Source organism: Pithys albifrons, chromosome 15 (assembly GCF_047495875.1).
Source record: "Pithys albifrons albifrons isolate INPA30051 chromosome 15, PitAlb_v1, whole genome shotgun sequence".
NCBI classification, from domain to species: domain Eukaryota; kingdom Metazoa; phylum Chordata; class Aves; order Passeriformes; family Thamnophilidae; genus Pithys; species Pithys albifrons.
In genome coordinates this window covers 17,500,524-17,521,524 of record NC_092472.1, presented here as the reverse complement: position 1 = coordinate 17,521,524, position 21,001 = coordinate 17,500,524, and the positions used below count along the sequence as shown (strand labels likewise).

General features: G+C 44.3%; 1 protein-coding gene across 1 annotated transcript; it reads left to right on the top strand.

The window, feature by feature from the left end:
* Nucleotides 1–521: 521 nt before the first annotated feature.
* Nucleotides 522–20,603, top strand: DDX46 (DEAD-box helicase 46). Its single transcript, XM_071570049.1, has 23 exons — nucleotides 522–610; nucleotides 3,133–3,318; nucleotides 3,851–3,991; nucleotides 4,860–4,977; nucleotides 5,148–5,313; nucleotides 5,605–5,756; nucleotides 6,061–6,174; nucleotides 6,373–6,538; nucleotides 6,898–7,018; nucleotides 7,369–7,544; nucleotides 7,911–8,032; nucleotides 9,209–9,287; nucleotides 11,074–11,156; nucleotides 12,587–12,751; nucleotides 13,402–13,564; nucleotides 14,413–14,606; nucleotides 16,140–16,277; nucleotides 16,870–17,019; nucleotides 17,155–17,352; nucleotides 17,925–18,143; nucleotides 18,978–19,122; nucleotides 19,760–19,833; nucleotides 20,267–20,603. The coding sequence occupies exons 1-23, from the start codon at nucleotides 594–596 to the stop codon at nucleotides 20,312–20,314; spliced, it is 3,135 nt and encodes a 1,044-aa protein (XP_071426150.1). The 5' UTR covers nucleotides 522–593; the 3' UTR covers nucleotides 20,315–20,603.
* Nucleotides 20,604–21,001: the final 398 nt, after the last annotated feature.

The window sequence follows — 21,001 nt, the reverse complement described above, 5'->3', positions numbered from 1 at the left end:
TTTTTTAACTGAGTGTGTTACAGTGAGTATTCTGTTCCAGGTGTGCAGGGCTGCAGAGGATTCTGACTTAGGGCTATTTGTTTATATTAGACAGGAATTTCAGCAAATTGAAGTTAAGGTCATTTAAATTAAGGTTGATACATGTAAATAATGAGTTTGTTCAAAACCTACACGTGTTCTGATTCTCTATTTATATGCCCAAACCTGATAACAATAAAATGCAAAAACACCGTGTACCAAACCTGGAAAAGCAATGAATGTTTAATGATGGAAAGTGACTCTGCTCAGCTCCGGCAGGGGCGGGGCTTGGTGAGACCGTGATGGAGAAATGGCCATCAGGGAAGGCCCTTTGGCCAAGAAGTGACCCCCTTTAATGCCGTTCTTGCCTCCCCTGTTCCGTTCTTGTTTCTGTGTAAGGTGAATTTCCAGACTCGTGTCCCGTTAGACCCGCCCGGACCCTGCGGGCGGTGAGTCCTCCGGGCCGCCGGGGGGCGCTGCGGCGGGCGCGGCCGGAAGGGGCGGCGCTCCCGGGGGATCGCCGAGCGGGCGCGGAATGGCGGCCGCCTTGTAGCGGGATCGCTGCTGCCACCGCCATGGGCCGCGAGTCCCGGTAAGGGCCGGGCCGGGCGGGCACCGCGGGGAGGGGACGGAGGGAACGGGGCGGCGGGGACAGAGCGCGGCGGGGGCGGCGCGGCGGGGCCGGGCCCGCGGCGGGGCTGGGGGCAGGCCCGGGGCTGGGGCTGGGGCCGGGCGCTGCTCGGGCGCTCCCGGAGCTGGGGCAGCAGCGTGGCCGGGGCCGTGCCCCTGGCCGCGGTGTGAGCCCCCCTGGGCGCCGTGCCCGCCCCGGAGCGCCCGCGCCGCTGTCCCGGGGCTGCCGCCGCCTCCCGGGCTGTCCCTGGTCCGGCAAACCAGCGGGTTTGAACAGCAGAGCGGGCGCTGCAGCCCCCGGGTCCGCAACGGGAGTTACACCCAGGCGGGCGGATGAGTTGGAATTTTATCAACCACTTTGGACTCGAATTAGCGATTCCGTGCAGAGCTGGGCGCTCCCGCAGGTCCATCTAATTGGCTCCAACCGAGCTGGGCAGCGGTGGGTGGGACAGGGCACTGTTGGAACCTCCCGAACTGAACTCGGAGGCCACTCCAGCCTGCAGGACTCCTTTGCCTGTCCCAGTGCAGCTGCTCGGCTGATAATGACAAGGATTTACTGTTTGGGCTAAAAATAATGTAAACAGTGTTTTTAGACTTGCATTATTTTCTATTTTAACTCGTAAAAAGGTTTTAAAAGTGAAGGAATGTATTGACTGCACAGGGTGAAAGTGAATGGTGGGTGGAGATGGGTGGGGGCTGTGTGTGCAAAGAAACGTTCATCAGTCTGGGGGTTCTGCAGCCTGAAATCATCTCTTTTTATTGCACACTGTAGAGGGAAAAATAAACGAAAAGTTAGTTCTCTAAAGCTAAAATATTAGAAGGGGATGAAGTGTGGAGCAGATCCCTTGGCATTTAGTGGCAGAGGTGGGAAAGAAGCAGAAATCTCGGTGCTGACAGATGGTCCTTGCCCTGGGCTGCACCCCTGGCGGGCTCCGTGTGGGCACCGTGTGGGCACCAAGTGCACATGGTACCAAAATACACTGCATTGTATAGGCTGAATATAAATGCACTGAAATAAACTGTTATTTTCAGTGCTGAACTGTTTAAATAGAGCTCAGTGTGGTGGTGATGAAAGGGAAAGGAGTTGGGGGGCTTAAAGTCCTGCCTTTTCTGCTCCTTCCTGTTTTCCCAAGCCAGAGTGCTGGGCCTGTCAGGAGAAAGGGCTGAGGGTCCTGGGACACAGGAGGGTAAACAAGGCAATTATTATGGCAAGGTGGCCAAAAATCAGGAATTGCAGGGAGAGGAGATGGTCACAGTCAAGGTCCATCTGTGACCTGTACACTCAGCTGAAGAGTTGCCCAGAAGATTCCTAGCCCTGCTCTGTCCTGTGGTGTGGTTGGGATAACAGAGCATCAGTGAGGGGAGAGGGAGACACCCAATTCCATCACACCCATCATCCCCATCACACCCATCATCCCCATCACACCCATCATCTCCATCACACCCATCATCCCCATCACACCCATCATCCCCATCACACCCATCATCCCCATCACACCCATCATCTCCATCACACCCATCATCTCCATCACACCCATCATCCCCATCACACCCATCATCTCCATCACACCCATCATCTCCATCACACCCATCATCTCCATCACACCCATCATCTCCATCACACCCATCATCCCCATCTCCATCACACCCCTCCCCATCTCCATCACACCCATCCCCATCTCCATCACACCCATCATCTCCATCACACCCATCATCCCCATCACACCCATCATCCCCATCACACCCATCATCCCCATCACACCCCTCCCCATCACACCCATCATCTCCATCACACCCATCTCCATCACACCCATCATCCCCATCACACCCATCATCCCCATCACACCCATCATCTCCATCACACCCATCATCTCCATCACACCCATCTCCATCACACCCCTCCAGCCTTGCTGGCTTCTTCACCTTCTGCCGTGGTGCTTGATGATAGTACAGCATTTCTTTTGATGTCAGTGTGCTAAAGGCATTGGCCACAGAGTGTCACATCCTCAGGGGGTTGTGTTTCCTTAATTCCAGTTAGACAGCTTGCCCATGGAGCACTTGGGAAATCCTTACCTGGACAAACATTCTACATTGTAGAAAAAGCAACAAAGAGCAGTTTGTTTGTTTGACAGATTTAGAGGGAGCTTCAAAGAGCCTTCAGCCTTTCCTCTATACAATGGAAATCAGTTGATTTCTGAATAGAAAATTGCTCTTGGTGTTCTGGTGTTCTCAGATGGGCCTATTTATAGTAGTACTGTAAAATAAAAGTATGGCCAAATAATCCCTCTAATTTCAGCATCATTGGGAATGTGTGTATGTTAATCAGTTTGACGAGATGATTGCAAATGTTGAGAAATTTCAAAAGTTCAGGAAATTAAGATAAGCAATTATTTTTTGCTTGTTCACTGACCATGCCCAGTGCCCTCTGACTGCAGTGGTTGTTGTGCTCACGTTCTCTGTGTCGTGACTCTGTCACCCACCCAGGCACTATCGCAAGCGCTCCGCGTCCCGCGGGCGCTCCGGCAGCCGCTCCCGCAGCCGCTCCCCGTCGGACAAGCGGGGCAAGCGCGAGGACAGGCGCTCCAGGAGCAGGGACCGGGACCGCCGGCGCGAGAGGTCCCGCAGCAGGGACAAGAGGAGGTCTCGGTCGCGGGACAGGAAGCGCCAAAGGTAGGACATCCCTTCAGGGGGAGCGGATGGAAACGCGTGTGGGCTGAATGTGGATGTTCCTCCACCCTCGTTAGTCCCTTTGCTGATGTCTGTGATGGATTCCACTGTGCTTGAGGCTTTGTGCTTATTAGTCATTTCTGGCTGCTGGTGCTGGAGTTTGTAGGGTCTTGGTGGTCTTGATTGCAGAATCACAGAATCAGCTGGGTTGGAAGAGACCTCCGAGATCATCAAGTCCAGCCCCTAATCCAACCCCACTTTGATTACTCCAGGGTTGGAGAATCCACCCCCTCTCTGGGCAGCCCGTTCCAATGCCTGACCACTCCCTCTGTAAGGAATTTCTTCCTGATATCCGACCTAAACCTCCCCTGGCAGAGCTTCAGCCCCTCTTGTTCTACTGTTGGTTGCCTGAGAGAGGAGACCAGTCCCCACCTGGGTACAACCTCCTTTCTGATGATTGGTGGATTCCTTTTACCCTGTTCTGACATTGTACCACGATCACATGCCAAGTAAATACACATTTGTTCCCTGTCAGGCGTTCCCGGAGCCGGGAAAGGGAGCGGAGCCGGGAGAGGAGGCGATCCCGGAGCAGGGAGAGGAGGCGCTCCAGGAGCAGGAGCAGAGGGAGACGGTCTCGGTCCTCCAGTCCAAGCAAGAACAGGAAAGCAGAGAACAGGTATTCTTGTGTTCTTGACTTCAGAAATGTGTGGAAACTGCAGGTTGTGTTCTTATAAGTGTATCCTAGTGGAGTCTTCAGACATAATTGCAAGCAGCGTTACAATCCCGCTGTGCTGCAGAGTGAGCGGGAGGTCCGTGAGTGGTACCAGCAGTCTGTGCACAGAATGAGCAGGTTGATGGCACCCCAGAAACAGTGAGAGGTTGGAATCACAAGCCTTTTGGAGTAAGTGTGTGTTTTGTATTAGAACAGCCCAAAGAAAAAGACATAAAGAGATGTAATTGGCTAATGTTATTTTTACATTTCTTGTTAGCACATAGGAGGTTTAGATGCATTTTTTCTTTTAAATTGGAAGCAAGAAAGGACACTAAAACCTGTGATAAATGAGTTTTGTACTCAGTGCAAGTCTGCATGTTACGTTTGCATTACATGAGTAGCTTTTCCCAGGGAGGGGTGTTTCTGTCTCTCAGCACTGTGGGCTCAGGGGGTGTTCACACTTCTGTGCAAGATCCCAGATCCCTTTACCTTTCTCTAGAAATTCCACAAACAGGAACATTCCAGTATCTCCTTTCTAAATGCTGACTTCAAGGAGGTGTAAAATAAACTGCAGAACCAATGGCATATGAGTCGTTCCAGTGTTCTGGAAATGAAGAAATGAGAAGAACAGAGTCAAGGCACATGAATTGCAATTTCTGGTAGTTGGAGGAAATAATTCCCTGACATGCAAAGGTTGCCTGTGTGTTTTTTGAGGGGTTTGAAAACATAAACCTGTACAGGTTGTTCCTAATTCTGTTTCTGTCCAGCACAGTGTATCCTCCCCCTGAGAAAACCTGGAATGTCCTGAGAAACCTTTGCCCTTCCCTTTCAGATCAAGATCTAAAGAAAAGACAGAAGGTGTAGAAGTTTCCAAAGAAAAGAAAAAAGACAAAGATGACAAAGAAGAAGAGAAGGATAAAGATGCCACCACAAATGCCGTGGCCACTGAGGTAGAGACCTGTAACACTTATGAATTTAGAAGATAAAGAATTTAAACCAGGGAGTTTGTGGGTGTCCAGTCTGCTACAACATGCTCCTGAAATGGTTGTATTTGATTGAGGAAGCACAGGCTGAAGCCAATGGCCATTAATTTTCACTGTTTGGTTGGGTTTCATTGCAGAATTTTGATCAGAACAAACTTGAAGAAGAAATGAGGAAACGAAAAGAAAGAGTGGAGAAGTGGAGGGAAGAACAACGCAAGAAGGCGATGGAAAACATCGGGGAGCTGAAAAAGGAAATTGAAGAGATGAAACAGGGGAAAAAGTGGAGTTTGGAAGATGATGATGGTATTTAAATTTTTACATATAGCACTTAGAATACTTTAGTTCCTAAAATATTTTTATTACATTATCTTTATTAAATTACTCTTCAGAATGTAAACTATAAAATAACAAAGCCTAAATCTGGTTGTGGCTTCAGATGGTTTAAGATACATTTTTGAGTAAACAACTGGAGAGATTTGTGTGAGGAAAAATTATATAGTAATAACACTGAACTAATTATTTGGGTAGACAGATATTTTGGCACATGTGGGCACTTTGCCTGTGTTGTATCCTCATCTTTCTTGCTCATATCAGATGATGAAGAGGAAACTGCAGAAGGAGAAAAAGAAGGCAATGAGGCTGTAGATGAGGAATTAGATCCATTGGATGCTTATATGGAAGAAGTAAAAGAAGAGGTCAAGAAGTTCAATATGACAAGTGTGAAAGGTGGAGGTGGAAGTGAAAAGGTAAAATCACATATAAAAGTTCTTATTTTTAAAAGACAAAGATAACTTTGTGTTTTAATAGTAAAATGGCTTGGGAAAAATGGGGGGAAATGCAAAAAAGCAAGAAGTGAGAATCCACTTAACGCCTGTTTGCCTTAAATTTCATCTCCTGGTGTTTTTGTGAAGGTTGTTTCATCGAGCATTATTCTGCTAAGGAAATGGAGAAAAAAGCTCAGCATGATGCCTTCAGAAGTACAAATATTCTGTGTATTTTATAGAGCGTGTTTTGTGTAAAATGCAGTAATTTTTCTTACCTGTTCTGCAGAAGTCTGGACCAACTGTTACCAAGGTGGTAACTGTGGTGACAACCAAAAAGGCAGCTGTGGAGTCAGAGAAGAAGAAAGGGGAGCTCATGGAGAATGACCAAGATGCAATGGAGGTAATAGAAATGTCCTGTATTTCTGCTGTGAGAACACAGTGACCCTCTTTGTGCTTCCTGAGGGGTGTGTGGGCTGCAGAGTTCAGGGTGTGGGCACTGGCAGTGCAGTGAGGATACCTCTTGCTGCTGTGTAAAGTTTAAATAGAAATGAAAACTATTAATTCTTACTGATGTACACCCAAACTGTGATCCCCACAGTATTCCTCAGAGGAGGAGGAGGTTGACCTCCAGACTGCCCTGACTGGCTACCAGACCAAGCAGAGGAAGCTGCTGGAACCAGTGGATCATGGGAAGATTGAATATGAACCTTTCAGGAAAAACTTCTATGTTGAAGTACCAGAACTGGCTAAAATGACTCAGGAAGGTAAAGGCAAATACCAGAACACCCTGGGTAGGGTTAAAGAAAACAGTGGTGGATTTGAATGTGCAAAGGAGCAGCAGATGGTTTTGGCATATAGAGAACATTTGGAGCAACTTGACACAGAAAAATACTGAATCAGTTGCATCACTGTTGTTAATAACTTCTTATCTATAATCCTTTAATTGGAGGAAAATTTACCTGAGTCCTTTCCACCCACCTTCTGTATTTACATGTATCAGGCAAAAAACTATTTTTCTGGTGGTGATAAAATTAGTATTTCATGTTAAAGGACAAAGCAGGAGTTTTTTGATCAAGGTAGTAGAGAAGTGTCAAGTGTGACTGTGCTGCAAACTCTGTTTCAGAGGTGAATGTGTACAGGCTGGAGCTGGAGGGAATTACAGTCAAGGGAAAAGGCTGCCCCAAGCCAATAAAGACCTGGGTACAGTGTGGCATTTCCATGAAGATTCTCACTGCCCTCAAAAAGTAAGCAGGCACTTTATGAACTGTGTTATGTTTTATTTTGCTCACTGTGCTCCACATTCATGAGAAGAACCTTTCCTTTGTTGCAGAATGCCACATGTCCACGTTTGTAGATGTTACATGTACTGTCATCAGAGTGTTTATCACTGAGTGTTGAACTGTTATTAAATATTCTCTGCCATTTATGTCATAGTTTTGCTGCTCATTTTAATCTGTATTTTTTGAATGGCACTGATATGTGTGTATATATATGTAAATATGGATATGCAAAAAAATATTTTTGCATGATTTTGTGATTCACATCTGTCAAATTCTATTTTGTTCTTAAAATCTCTTTTTTCCCTTTCTTTAAGACATGGCTATGAAAAGCCCACTCCCATCCAGACCCAGGCTATCCCAGCAATCATGAACGGACGGGATTTGATTGGCATTGCTAAAACAGGAAGTGGGAAAACCATTGCATTTCTGTTGCCCATGTTCAGACACATTATGGATCAGAGAGCATTAGAAGAAGGAGAAGGTCCCATAGGTACAAAGATTTTACTTCCAAAGTCAGTATTTAAATAAATATAACGTCAAGTGTATGCTTTAGATGGTCTTCAGTTCTCCTCTTGGTTATAGGGAGAAATACTTACTGATGTCCATTAATGACTGGCTTATTTTAGTTAATGATCACTGTGCTGATGTTTCAAGAGCACTCCCATGTCCATGGATCTGCAAACCTCCCTTGATTGTCACACTTGGACCAGATTTCCACCCCATCCTCTTACTGTCTCGATTGGTTTTTTTCTGTCAATTACATTCTCAAAAATAGGAAGGAAATGGCTGTAAACACCATTACAAAGGATTCACTTTTATTGTGTAAATTGTAACAGCTCTTTGCTTTGGGTTTCAGCTGTCATTATGACCCCCACTCGTGAGTTGGCTTTGCAGATTACCAAGGAGTGCAAGAAATTCTCAAAGACCCTTGGGCTTCGAGTTGTCTGTGTTTATGGAGGAACAGGAATCAGTGAACAGGTACACAAAACACCTGCCTTCCTTGTCAGAGTTCTTGGACTTTAGCGGTTAATGTTACTTTTGCACTGAATTTAGGGTCTTGTTCTTTTCCATAAATCCAGTATATTTCATAGAATCATAGAATTTATTGGGTTGGAAGAGACCTCTGAGATCATCAAGTCCAACCCTTGATCCAACCCTACTGTGATCACCAGCCCAGGGCACTCCGTGCCCTGGGCTGGTGATCACAGTAGGGTTGGATCAAGATGTGGTGGATTCTCCCTCAGTGCCACATCCACAGAATCACAGAATGGACTGGGTTGGAAAAGACCTCTGAGATCATCAAGTCCAACCCTTGGTCCAACTCCAGTCCCTTTACCAGATCATGGCACTCAGTGCCACGGCCAAGCTCAGTTGAAAAACCTCCAGGGATGGGGAATCCACCCCCTCTCTGGGCAGCCCATTCCAATGTCTGAGCACTCTCTCTGGAAAGAACTTGAGCCCCTGTGCCCCCTTGTCCTATTTGCAGCCTTCATTGTGGATTATTTTGTTGTGAATGGTAGTAAGGCAAAAGCTGAAGCATTTGCAAGTGAATTAACCTTAAACATACTGAGCTTCAGAGTTCTCAGATATGATCCTTAAAGTTTCAGACTGTTTGCTTTCATGTCTGTATTGAGCAGGGAAGTGGTTGAGCAGTTAGTGGGGTGTGATAGTTTGGAAGTCATTGAGAAGCTGTTTTTCTGAGAGTTCCCCTAAAGGTAACAAAAGCCAGAAAATGGTATCTTTGGTTTATTGCATTATTCTTAGAGTAACTTAGAGATTAATGTGAGGGTTTCCACACCCCCACCTGTCTATGGGAACAACAGGAGTGTGATGGAACAGGGTGTTTTTACTACCACTTGTCCCTGATAGAACAGATGACATTTCTTTCAGGCCCTTACCTGTGTAGAAGTCACATCCCCATTATAACAATTCTGGTGGTAACTCAGGTTGTCAGAGGTGACTCTTCTGGGAAGCAAAATTTTCCAAAGACTTAAAGAAAGTGCAAAGTAAAACCTTCACATAATTCACATTAGTAGGGCAGCTGTGTTACAGTCTTGGTTGTTTTCTTTTTGGCAAGGTGATACATGTTTGAAAAAATGAGAACAGATCACAAAGCAAAAAATTAATGGTTTGTTTACTGTGTTTTAAAATCAGATAGCTGAACTCAAAAGAGGTGCTGAAATTATTGTTTGCACACCTGGACGTATGATTGACATGTTAGCAGCTAACAATGGTGAGTAGAAAACCTTTTCCTATGGAGAATTTTTTTGTATTTTTTGTGTAATTCTAACAAATTCAAAAGATCATGTATTTTGATAAATGGTCTTATGAAATTTTCTTATATCTCTTCAGGCTGCACTGCCTAGTTGTTGAGAATATATAGCACTAATCATAGGTTTAAGCATTATTGGTTTGACTTTTCTGGGAGGACAGGAAATACCACATTCTTGAAGAGTTTCTGAGAATATTTATCATTGCTAAACTTAAAATGTGCTGGTCCAAATTTTTAACTAGAAGTCGTTTAGGTAAAGGTTGTGTAACAGTTGGTTATTCTGTCTGCCCTTTGATCCATTATTTGTCTCAGTGTAGCTCAGCAGTTTCCCACTTTTCCATCAGAGCATCTGGCTCTGCCTTTATCTGTTGGCTTTAAAAACAAAGAAGCCCTCCCTGAGTACCTGCCCAAAAGTGAGAGGACTGACCTTGTATCAGATATTCAGGTTGATTAAACTGAGCCACTGCAGCTTTAAGAGGTTTTGTCCTAGTGTAACCATTGCATGCTTATTAGATAAAGTTTTATTATTATTCCACATCAAAACCTCTACTAAACTGTTGACATTATTTAACTTCTGTGGAAAAAGTACCTTCAAGACATATAGAACTGGGCTTCCAAGACTTAAATCGTCAAAGGTAGGTACATTAATGCTGTTCCCAAGTAATTTTACAAAGTTATTATTTGGGGATGGAAGTGTTAAGATGTTAAATAGATATGTAGATTTTAGGAAATACTTATTTTATTCCTTAAGTATGAACTCCATGCCTTAAAAAATGCAGTGCTAAATGTCTGTATGATAATTTGAGGATTCAGCTACAATTTGCTGAAGCTGAGAGGACCAAATTCTGCTGTAGTTTGACAGGCACAGTCTGAGTGATAGTTGTAGGAAATGTGACAAGTCTGTTCTGTTCTGAGAGCATTTGACAGTGTCACTGCACAGTTGTGTGGAACTGGTGCCTTTATATCGTTCCACAATATGATTCTTAAGTCCTTGAGTTAAATCCTCCTCATGAAAGGGAATCTCTTGGCTGTTTGTTTGGGAAGGGTGATAATTATCCTGTCCATCATCATTTCAAAGTAGTCACAGATCCACAACTTGCTTATTTTATTTCCAGCTGTCCCAGAGTTTGGGGTGGTTCTTGATTTTAAATTCAGTAGTTACTGGGTAGGTTTTAATCTTTATATATTAATTTTGAAACAACTGCTCACCCTGTTTTGTGCATTTATTAGCAGTGACATAGAACTGGTGTGGTTATGCCCCAGTGGTCACTCCTGGCTCCAAGGAGGCATTGCAGAATGTGTATGAAGGAATTTTCTGAGGCTGCAGCAGTTAGCAGTGGGCTTTGCCTTCCACACATGCGCTGTAATCTCTAATATGTTCTTTCCTAGGTGCCGCTGTCAGATACTGGCTGATGTGGCTCCTTGCTTCAGCTCAGTCTTAGTTTTATGATGTGTTTTGGCGAGGGCAGTTTTCTGAATTTTACAGGTTCTTCTGGCCCTATGATGGTATGCAAGAGAAGAGTTTGACAAAATAAAAGGGCCTTGTGCATACTTACACATTTCCCAGAATGTACGTGTGATTAAAGTGTGAACGTTAAAATTCACATTTAGTGAATTTTTAAAGAGATTAATTAATGTCTGTGTTAGAAGATAGTGAGACTATGTAACATTTAAAAAAATATTCCTGAGGGAAACTAGATTTCCGTTTGATTTTGTTTCCCATGTGTTTTCTCCTCTCCTTTCCCAGGCCGGGTGACGAACCTGCGCAGGGTCACGTACGTTGTGCTGGATGAAGCCGACAGGATGTTCGACATGGGCTTTGAGCCCCAGGTAATCCATGGCAGGGGGGACGTTGCCACAGGATGCTCTTCTCCACTTGAAGGACTTTGCAGTGCTGCACTGTTACTGCACCCTCAGTGGGTGTTTAAAAAGATGTGCTGCATGTGGACTGCAGTTTAAACTGACTCTGATATTTCTATTTTCCTCACATCTATTGTCATATCACTATAATAACATCTCATATTATCCTCACATCTGGGAGGTTTCCCTGCCCATGGCAAGGGGTTGGAACCATGGGATCCCTTCCATCCCAAGCCATTCTGTCACTCTGTGTTTTGCTTTCAATAAATTCTTGTACAGCTTAGATTTTTCTCTAATATACAGGGTTTTTGCATGCTTGTTTTCAATACCTGTGGTGATGCTGTAGCCCTGTGTAATCCCATGATACAGGTGATGTGTTAGTACTTGTAGGCTGCTTATAAAGCCTTTGGTGTCTCTTGGCAATGTCATGCAAGAGACAGGAACAAAATGATAAAAATGCTGGTGACAAATCACTTGCTGGGAACTTTGGACTTCAGCACTTTTTCTGTTGTCATAGGCTATACTGTTCTCCAAAACTAGGAAAATTCATTTACTTATCTCTTGAGCTGTAGGATTTCTGCTGCAAGCCCAAGATTCCTACTGGACTGTTGTCAGGTTGCATATTGCCCCTCAACTTCCTTTTAAATCCAGCAAGTTTTGCCTGTTATCTCGTGCCAGCAGCTTGTTCCCAGGAGGAAATGTATAAAGAACTTTCTGCAGTCTGTGCAGTGCAGATCCCACCCACCCTTAAAGTGCAAGCTGTGTGTGTGCAGTGCAGATCCCACCTACCCTTAAAGCTGCCAGCTGTGTGTGTGTGTGCAGTGCAGATCCCACCCACCCTTAAAGCTGCCAGCTGTGTGTGTGTGTGCAGTGCAGATCCCACCCACCCTTAAAGCTGCCAGCTGTGTGTGTGTGTGTGCAGTGCAGATCCCACCCACCCTTAGAGCTGCCAGCTGTGTGTGTGTGTGTGTGCAGATCCCACCTACCCTTAAAGCTGCCAGCTGTGTGTGTGTGTGCAGTGCAGATCCCACCCACCCTTTAAGCTGCCAGCTGTGTGTGTGTGTGCAGATCCCACCCACCCTTAAAGCTGCCAGCTGTGTGTGTGTGTGCAGTGCAGATCCCACCCATCCTTAAAGCTGCCAGCTGTGTGTGTGTGTGCAGTGCAGATCCCACCCACCCTTTAAGCTGCCAGCTGTGTGTGTGTGTGCAGATCCCACCCACCCTTAAAGCTGCCAGCTGTGTGTGTGTGTGCAGTGCAGATCCCACCCACCCTTAAAGCTGCCAGCTGTGTGTGTGTGTGCAGTGCAGATCCCATCCACCCTTTAAGCTGCCAGCTGTGTGTGTGTGTGTGCAGTCAATCCCAGCCCTTGGACACTCACAGGAACGTTCTCCTCCCCCAGGTCATGCGCATTGTAGACAACGTCAGGCCTGACCGTCAGACTGTCATGTTCTCTGCCACCTTCCCCAGAGCTATGGAGGCCCTGGCACGCAGGATCCTCAGCAAACCCATCGAGGTGCAGGTGGGAGGCAGGAGTGTTGTCTGTTCCGACGTGGAGCAGCACGTTGTGAGTACCAACAACTGCCTTGCTCATCTTCTTATTTCACAGAATCACAGAATCAGTTGGGTTGGAAGAGCCCTCCGAGATCATCAATCCAACCCTTGATTCAACCCTACTAATTCAACCCTACTTGATTCAACCCTACTGTGATCACCAGCCCAGGGCACGGAGTGCCCTGGGCTGGTGATCACAGTGGGGTTGGATCAAGATGTGGTGGATTCCCCCAGTTCCACATCCAGTCCCTTCTACAGCCTCGTTGCTCTTCTCTGGCCCCACTCCAGCCCCTCAACCTCTTTCCTGAACTGAGGGGCCCAGAACTGAACACAACACTCAAGGTGTGGCCTCACAAAAGATTGTTCCCAGCAATACTGAGTATAGACCAACATACCCCCAGGGATTTTATTTTCAGAGGTTTAGTGACCATATTAAACATGAACTCAGGATAAATGAACACCCCAATCTGCAAATGCAGTGTGATCACTTCTTTTGTAAACTTGGTTTATAGCCCTAAACAGCAGTTTGGCCACTAACTGTGGAAACAGCCTGAAAAGGTTATCTCCTGTTCTGATTTTTATTTTTATGCACCCTGAATTTGTTTAATGGCTCCAGATACAATTTATACTCGTTCTACCTTGCTTTTGTCTGTCCTTTTTCAGATTGTTATTGAAGAGGAGAACAAGTTTCTGAAGTTACTGGAATTATTGGGGCACTATCAGGAGAAAGGCTCCGTTATCATATTTGTAGATAAACAAGAACATGCTGATGGGTTGTTGAAAGATTTAATGAGAGCCTCTTATCCTTGCTTGTCTCTTCATGGAGGTAATTTGCAAACCTAAGGATTTATATTTGCTACTTCAAGCTAGAATGTTGGTGTTCAGTAGTCAAAAATTACTTAGGGCCTGTATAATACCAATTACCGTTTCTTCCTAAGCAGGTTTTGCCTTGTAATTGGGGAGGATAATTGTTTCTTAATTTGAAATAGAAATGATAATTTTCTGTAATTACACTGTGAGATGTCATCAGATGCCAGATCTTTTGTCTGTGCAACAGGACAGGTACTGAGTTAACACCTCTCAGGGAATATTGCTGAGCAGTGAGTGCCATTGGGGAGTATAATATGATGTTTTTATTTGAGATTCCACAGCAGTGGCAGCTGTTGCTTTACTTTTCTGCTATCAAGTAGTAAGATAACACAAGTAGCAAGAGGAGAAAAATCTCTTCAGAATATTGTCCATCCCAGAGTGTTTTAAAACTGTCCACATGTAATGCTCTAAAAAAATATAGTAACCAGTCAGTACAAAATCACTGCTCATTTAGTGCAACAATGGAAGAGGGAAAAACATTCTTCTGAGATTCCTATTGCCATTAGAGAACAAAGCCTCCAGATGAGGTCTCAATGAATATGTCATCAAACAGAAAATTGTATCAAAAACCTTTTGTGGATTTTGGTAAGGGGAAAATATTTTTTGGTAGTTGAAAATTAAAAGTTTTGTTATTCTAGATAATAGAGATTTATTATTCTGGCTTATGCATTTTGTGCAAGTATTGACATTTTATTTGTTTATGCTTTTGGTTGCTCAGAGTTGGAGGGTGCTTTGACCTGTGTACAAATCCCTTTGACTTAAAGCAGAGCTCTGTAATGAACTGATTTGTCTGGTTTCTGGTAGGTATTGATCAGTACGACAGGGACAGCATAATCAATGATTTCAAGAATGGCACCTGCAAACTCCTGGTGGCCACGTCTGTGGCAGCGAGAGGTCTGGATGTGAAGCAGCTGATGCTGGTGGTGAATTACAGCTGCCCCAACCACTACGAGGATTACGTGCACCGGGCGGGCCGGACGGGCCGCGCCGGCAACAAGGTTGGTACGGCCGGGGGGCTGCTCTGGCTGGTGCTGGAATCACTCCTGTTCCATTGCTTGATCACGTTGTTCCCCAGGGATAGTTCCAGAGGGATAGCTGTTCCCCAGGGATAGTTCCAGAGGGATAGCTGTTCCCAAGGGATAGTTCCAGAGGGATAGTTGTTCTCCAGGGATAGTTCCAGAGGGATAGCTGTTCCCAAGGGATAGTTCCAGAGGGATAGTTGTCCCCAAGGGATAGTTCCAGAGGGATAGTTGTTCCCCAGGGATAGTTCCAGAGGGATAGTTGTTCTCCAGGGATAGTTCCAGAGGGATAGCTGTTCCCCAGGGATAACTCCAGAGGGATAGCTGTTCCCAAGGGATAGTTCCAGAGGGATAGCTGTTCCCAAGGGATAGTTCCAGAGGGATAGCTGTTCCCAAGGGATAGTTCCAGAGGGATAGCTGTTCCCAAGGGATAGTTCCAGAGGGATAGCTGTACCCAAGGGATAATTCCAGAGGGATAGCTGTTCCCAAGGGATAGTTCCAGAGGGATAGTTGTTTTCCAGGGATAGTTCCAGAGGGATAGCTGTTCCCAAGGGATAGTTCCAGAGGGACAGCTGTTCCCAAGGGATAGTTCCAGAGGGATAGCTGTTCCCAAGGGATAGTTCCAGAGGGATAGCTGTTCCCAAGGGATAGTTCCAGAGGGATAGCTGTTCCCAAGGGATAGTTCCAGAGGGATAGCTGTTCCCAAGGGATAGTTCCAGAGGGATAGCTGTTCCCAAGGGATAATTCCAGAGGGATAGCTGTTCCCAAGGGATAGTTCCAGAGGAATAGCTGTTCCCAAGGGATAGTTCCAGAGGGATAGCTGTTCCCAAGGGATAGTTCCAGAGGGATAGCTGTTCCCAAGGGATAGTTCCAGAAGGATAGTTGTTCCCAAGGAATAGTTCCAAAGGGATAGCTGTTCCCACAGGGATAGTTACAAGTTTGCATTGTTGGTGGGAAGAGTGTTTTCCTTTAATTACATTATGAATTTTAGCACCATGAAAGTTGGAACTTACACGTGTTTCTGATGTGTGAGTGTTCTTTTAAATCCCATTTTGGCTGAAAGTTTGGGTGTTTTTCACTATTGGAAAATGTGCCCTACTAAATTGATATGATTTTAATTTTGCAAACTTTTAACCATGACAAAATTAATTGAAAGGAAAGATTTCAGTATCTGCCATCTTTGGGTGATTACCTCTGTATCAGCTTCCTGGGAAATCACATCATTCATTTTACATTTCCACTAACAGGAGTTCCTGCATGACTATCGTGGTTACTTTCACAGAATCACAGACTGTTCTGAGTTGGGAGGGACCCACAAGGACCATCGAGTCCAACTCTTAAGTCAATGACCCACACAGGGGGTTTAACCCATGACCTTGGCATTGTTACAACCAAGTTTAACCAACTGAGCTGATCTCCCATTGACCAGAACAAGCATCTCTGTGCAAGGGTGCTGCAATAAAGTGTCTTTAGAGCTTTTTCCTAATTGTGTTCTACATTAATTTTGCCCAGGGTTATGCATATACATTCATCACTGAGGATCAGGCACGGTATGCTGGTGATATCATTAAGGCTTTGGAATTGTCTGGGAATCCAATTCCTACTGATTTGGAGAAGCTCTGGGCTGACTTCAAAGACCAGCAGAAGGCTGTAAGTGATTCTTTATCCTGCACTGGGCTCTGGTGGGTTCCAGGTGTGCAGGTGTCCAACCATGGGCCATCCCACTGGGAACGTGTGTGCTGAGCCATGTGTGGGATCCTGAATGTCATTTACAGGACTGAGAACTTAAATATTGTCACCTGGTATGTGATAGACAAATGCCTGTGGTATAAGGGACACTTTGGCTTTTATAAAATGCACACACAAGATAATGAAGCTCTTCCACAGAATTTGTATGATTATTCCCAGAGCTCTTGCCATGCAAGGATCTCACTCATGCTGAGGAGAGTGACTTGGGAGCTTTTCTGATTTAAAAACTGGAGGGTTTTTTTTTTACTGCACTTGAAAATAATTTAAAATGTATATTTACAGCAAATCCCAATATGTATTGTGTCTGCTGAATTAACACAGATTTTTTGTTACACTTCAGTGCAAAATGCAGCTATTAAATTTGAGGAAATTTTGAATGTGTTAGGATTTGCTTTTTTAAAAACTTCAATTTTATTTGTATAATCTTATTTTGTGACAAGTGCAATTAGGATTTTAAACTTCTAAGTGTGAAAATATATGTTTTTGTTTTCAGGAGGGAAAGTTGATTAAAAAAAGCAGTGGATTCTCTGGCAAAGGTTTTAAATTTGATGAAACAGAACAGGCTTTGGCCAATGAAAGAAAGAAGCTACAGAAAGCAGCTCTTGGCTTGCAAGATTCAGATGATGAAGATACAGCTGTTGATGTAAGCACCTGGAAATAGGATTTAAGTTTTTTTAAAAGCATATAAACTAAATGTCCCTAAGAGTTTTCTTTCTTTAGGGTGATAAGATTATATAGAGGTAAATGCCATGATGTTAATAATTGTTACTTTCCTTAGATTGATGAACAAATTGAAAGCATGTTCAATTCAAAGAAAAGAGTAAAGGACATGGCAGCACCAGGAACGTCAAATACTCCCACACCATCAGCTGGGAATGCAGAAAAATTGGAAATTGCTAAACGATTGGCCATGAGAATCAAAGCCCAGAAGAATCTTGGAGCTGAGGCACAAGTGATGGTCCCCTTCCACTTCAAGGTCAGGCTCTTTACTGAACATTTTTTTCTTTTTTATTAAAGGTGGTTCAGTTCTTTGTTCTGTGGCTGCAATTTTATTTAGTGTTTCTGCACACTAGTGACATCCTGCATTATTTATCTCTTTTGTGCTGGCCTAACTCATGTACAAATTGCAGGATTTGTAAGTGAGGCAATAGGATGGTAAGCCTTGATACAGAACTGTAAGTGCTTTGTCTGCCCTGACAAAGAGTTAACTCATTCCTGATAACATTACACAGTGAGGTTTGTGAGCTTTGGCAGAGCTGCAGAATATCTTTTCTGCTGAAGCCTGTGAGATACAATGTGTTTAGATTGAGGTTCGTGTGTCTTGGACTCTCCAAAGGTATTTTAAGCTGAAAATACAAAAGACCTGCAAGATCTCTTCTCTGCAGGCATGAGGGGAGTTTCTGAGGGGAGGAAAGAAGAGCAGAAGTCTGGAGAGTGTATTTGTTCTGTAGACTGTTATACTACATTGAGATCCTCAGTGAAACCCTTGTTGGTTCATACAGGACTTTGTTGGCTCCCTGTTCTGAACATGGGTGTGTGTTTTTGCAGGATGTGATGCAGCAGGCCACAAATGCCATCCTGAGGGGAGGCACCATTCAGGCTCCCACTGTGTCTGCCAAGACCATTGCAGAGCAGCTGGCTGAGAAAATCAATGCCAAACTCAATTATGTACCTATAGAGAAGCAGGAGGAAGAGAAACAGGATGGGGGACAAAATGAGTCCTTTAAGAGATATGAAGAAGAATTGGAGATCAATGACTTCCCACAGGCAAGTAACCATTTTGCAGTAGTCAAGTGTAAATGGCCATTATTTAACAAAACCTCTCTTCATAGCTCACATTATGATCACACCAACAAAATATTTTGTCTCTTTTCTGACCATACCTAATTTAAATTACTATGTGATTACTCCTCAGCTTAAATATACACAGTGCTTTGGACTTATTCCAGAGAGTATCAGATAAATAAACATTCCTTATCAGACAAAAGTTTTTTCACCCACTCATTTCTCATATCCAAGTCTCAGACAGTGTCTGGTGATTTTTGCAGAGGCCTTACTGCTGTGACTGCTGTGGCTCTTTGTGCTTTGTTTAATACCTGAGTGTTTTTGTCAGTCAGAATGTTGCTGCTCTGATCACCTCACCTGTTCCTTGAGGATTTATATTTCACAGTGTCAAGCACAAATTCCTTGTGTTTGTGCTGGAGGTTCTGCTCAGACTGGCAGAACTGACAAAGTGCCTTTTTTATGGTGCTTTTCTCCCTGCTGACCCTCCCATGTCCTTATCCCATGTCCGTATCCCATGTCCGTATCCCATGTCCGTATCCCATGTCCTTATCCTATGTCCGTATCCCATGCCCTTATCCCGTGTCCGTATCCCGTGTCCGTATCCCGTGTCCTTATCCCATGTCCTTATCCCATGTCCTTATCCCATGTCCTTATCCCATGTCCGTATCCCATGCCCTTATCCCATGCCCGTATCCCATGCCCGTATCCCATGCCCGTATCCCATGTCCGTATCCCATGTCCGTATCCCATGTCCGTATCCCATGTCCTTATCCCATGTCCTTATCCCATGTCCTTATCCCATGTCCTTCCTTGCAGACTGCCAGGTGGAAAGTGACCTCCAAAGAAGCCCTGCAGAGAATCAGTGAATACTCTGAAGCTGCTATCACAATCAGAGGAACTTACTTCCCTCCAGGCAAAGAGCCCAAGGAAGGGGAACGGAAGATTTACTTGGCTATAGAAAGTAGGTATTGTTTTTAGAGATGTTGCCATTAAAGCTGAGTCTCGTTCTGAAATCAGACATGGAATCTCTGCAGGCAGAGTTTGGACACCGAGTTACAGACCCACTGTAGTTACGTTGCAATTGCTAAAAAAACACTTGTTTATTTTAATACACTTTGTCAAATGATCTGTGGGGGATCACAGAGATGCTTCTCCTCACCTGCCACAGAACAATAGCAAATACGAATGGAATCAGACTGGGGAAGAGGGAGAGAAAGGAAAAATAGAATAAGCACACAGAGGTCTGTGCCAGTGCGAAAGAAAGAAGAAAGAATTCCCTGGCTCTAGGCTGTTAAAGGTGTAAGAAATTGCATCAACTACTGCAACCAAAACCTTTCAAATGTCATGATGGTTGAGTAGAGTTTTTCTCAAAGAAACCTCTAATCCTGTGTATTTCTGAACAGTATAATTTTTTACTGGTTTAAGTACCTTCCTTAAAACAGAGCACAGTTGAGCTGTGGCAGGCTGTGCAATACTAGTGCTCTTCAGCAAACAGCTGAGGATATTCAGCAAGTTTCACTGAACTGAGAATAGCAGGCAGTGTTTATTCTGTAGGCCTCCATACAGAAAGTGTTTATAGTATCTATTTTTGTCTTCAGGTGCCAATGAACTGGCTGTACAGAAAGCAAAGGCAGAAATCACACGACTTATAAAGGAGGAGCTCATCAGATTGGTGAGTGAAATACTCAGAATGCAGAGGGGAAGTGCCCTGAGTGCTTTCTGAGATTGACAAATGTTTTTATCAATATCAGGGGCTGGAGCTACAGATCTCAAACCCCCTTTCTCTGAACAGCCTGAGAATCCATGGCCCTGTTCAATGAGCCAGAACAGGGGTGTGCTCCAGCCAGCAGATGGAGATAACACATGGACAGAGCTTTTTCAGTGAGGACCCCTCAAAGAGTTGGGTCCCAATAAATTTCCTAATTCAGCACCTTTGGACAGGAGAGAGGAGAATTATTCCCCTCATTTCAATATTTCATATCTGCTGAGAGATCTGCTTTGCTGTGGCTTTACAGCACACCCAGCTGCTGACCTAGTGGGGCTTTATTACAATTCACTTCCCCATTTTCACTTTTAACTGTGATTATCCTCTCCTTTATTTGCAGCAAAATTCTTACCAACCCACCAACAAAGGAAGATACAAAGTTCTATGAGTGCTTGGAGTTCCCTGCCAGCAGCTGGTGTGAGACCTTGTGGCTTCTCTTGGGTTTGCTGTTTACATTGCTTCGTGTAAATTAAGGATTTTCTTTTCTTTTTTATTTTGTCCTGAGGACATTTTTTAACAGAAAGTTGATACTTGCTGAAACATCTTCATTTTCTCCACTGAGGTTCTCAGTCTCAAGGCAGACCAGTTTGGGCAGAACGTGGTTTGATTTAAAAGTGCAGTTTATATACTTTTCATCATAAAGAATATGGAATAAACAGATTTTAATTTTTATGACAGACAGTATCCTGTTAAGTAAATTAAACAGTGTTGGGATTCTTGTTGGAAATTGTTAGCATGTTCCTGCTTCATTTTGTTGGGATGGTTCATGCCATATAAGTTTATACTGGAAAAATGATAAAACACCAAAATAAAGGCAGGATTTTCCCCCTGATCCAAGCATCTCTCTGGCTGGTTCCACACACATTATTCCCTGTACAAACGTCCTCCCTTAAGGTCAGAGAGTCTTGCAGTGATCAGAGTAAAGAATTCTATCCAGAAATACTTGAGGTCTTGTTTTAAGATCTTCTTATCCCTCTCATGTCCCATTTTGTCTTTATCATACATAATAAAATAACTCTCTGGGTTTTTTGTAAAGTAAAATGTTTTGTAGCATGACAAAATGCTGTTTTCCTGT

What these genes read in the sequence shown, in the direction of transcription:
- DDX46 (XM_071570049.1), top strand. An exon ending in ACATGGGCTTTGAGCCCCAG is followed by an intron (nt 11,157 to 12,586) that starts GTAATCCATGGC and finishes CTCCTCCCCCAG; the next exon opens with GTCATGCGCATTGTAGACAA. An exon ending in ATGAAGATACAGCTGTTGAT is followed by an intron (nt 17,020 to 17,154) that starts GTAAGCACCTGG and finishes TACTTTCCTTAG; the next exon opens with ATTGATGAACAAATTGAAAG.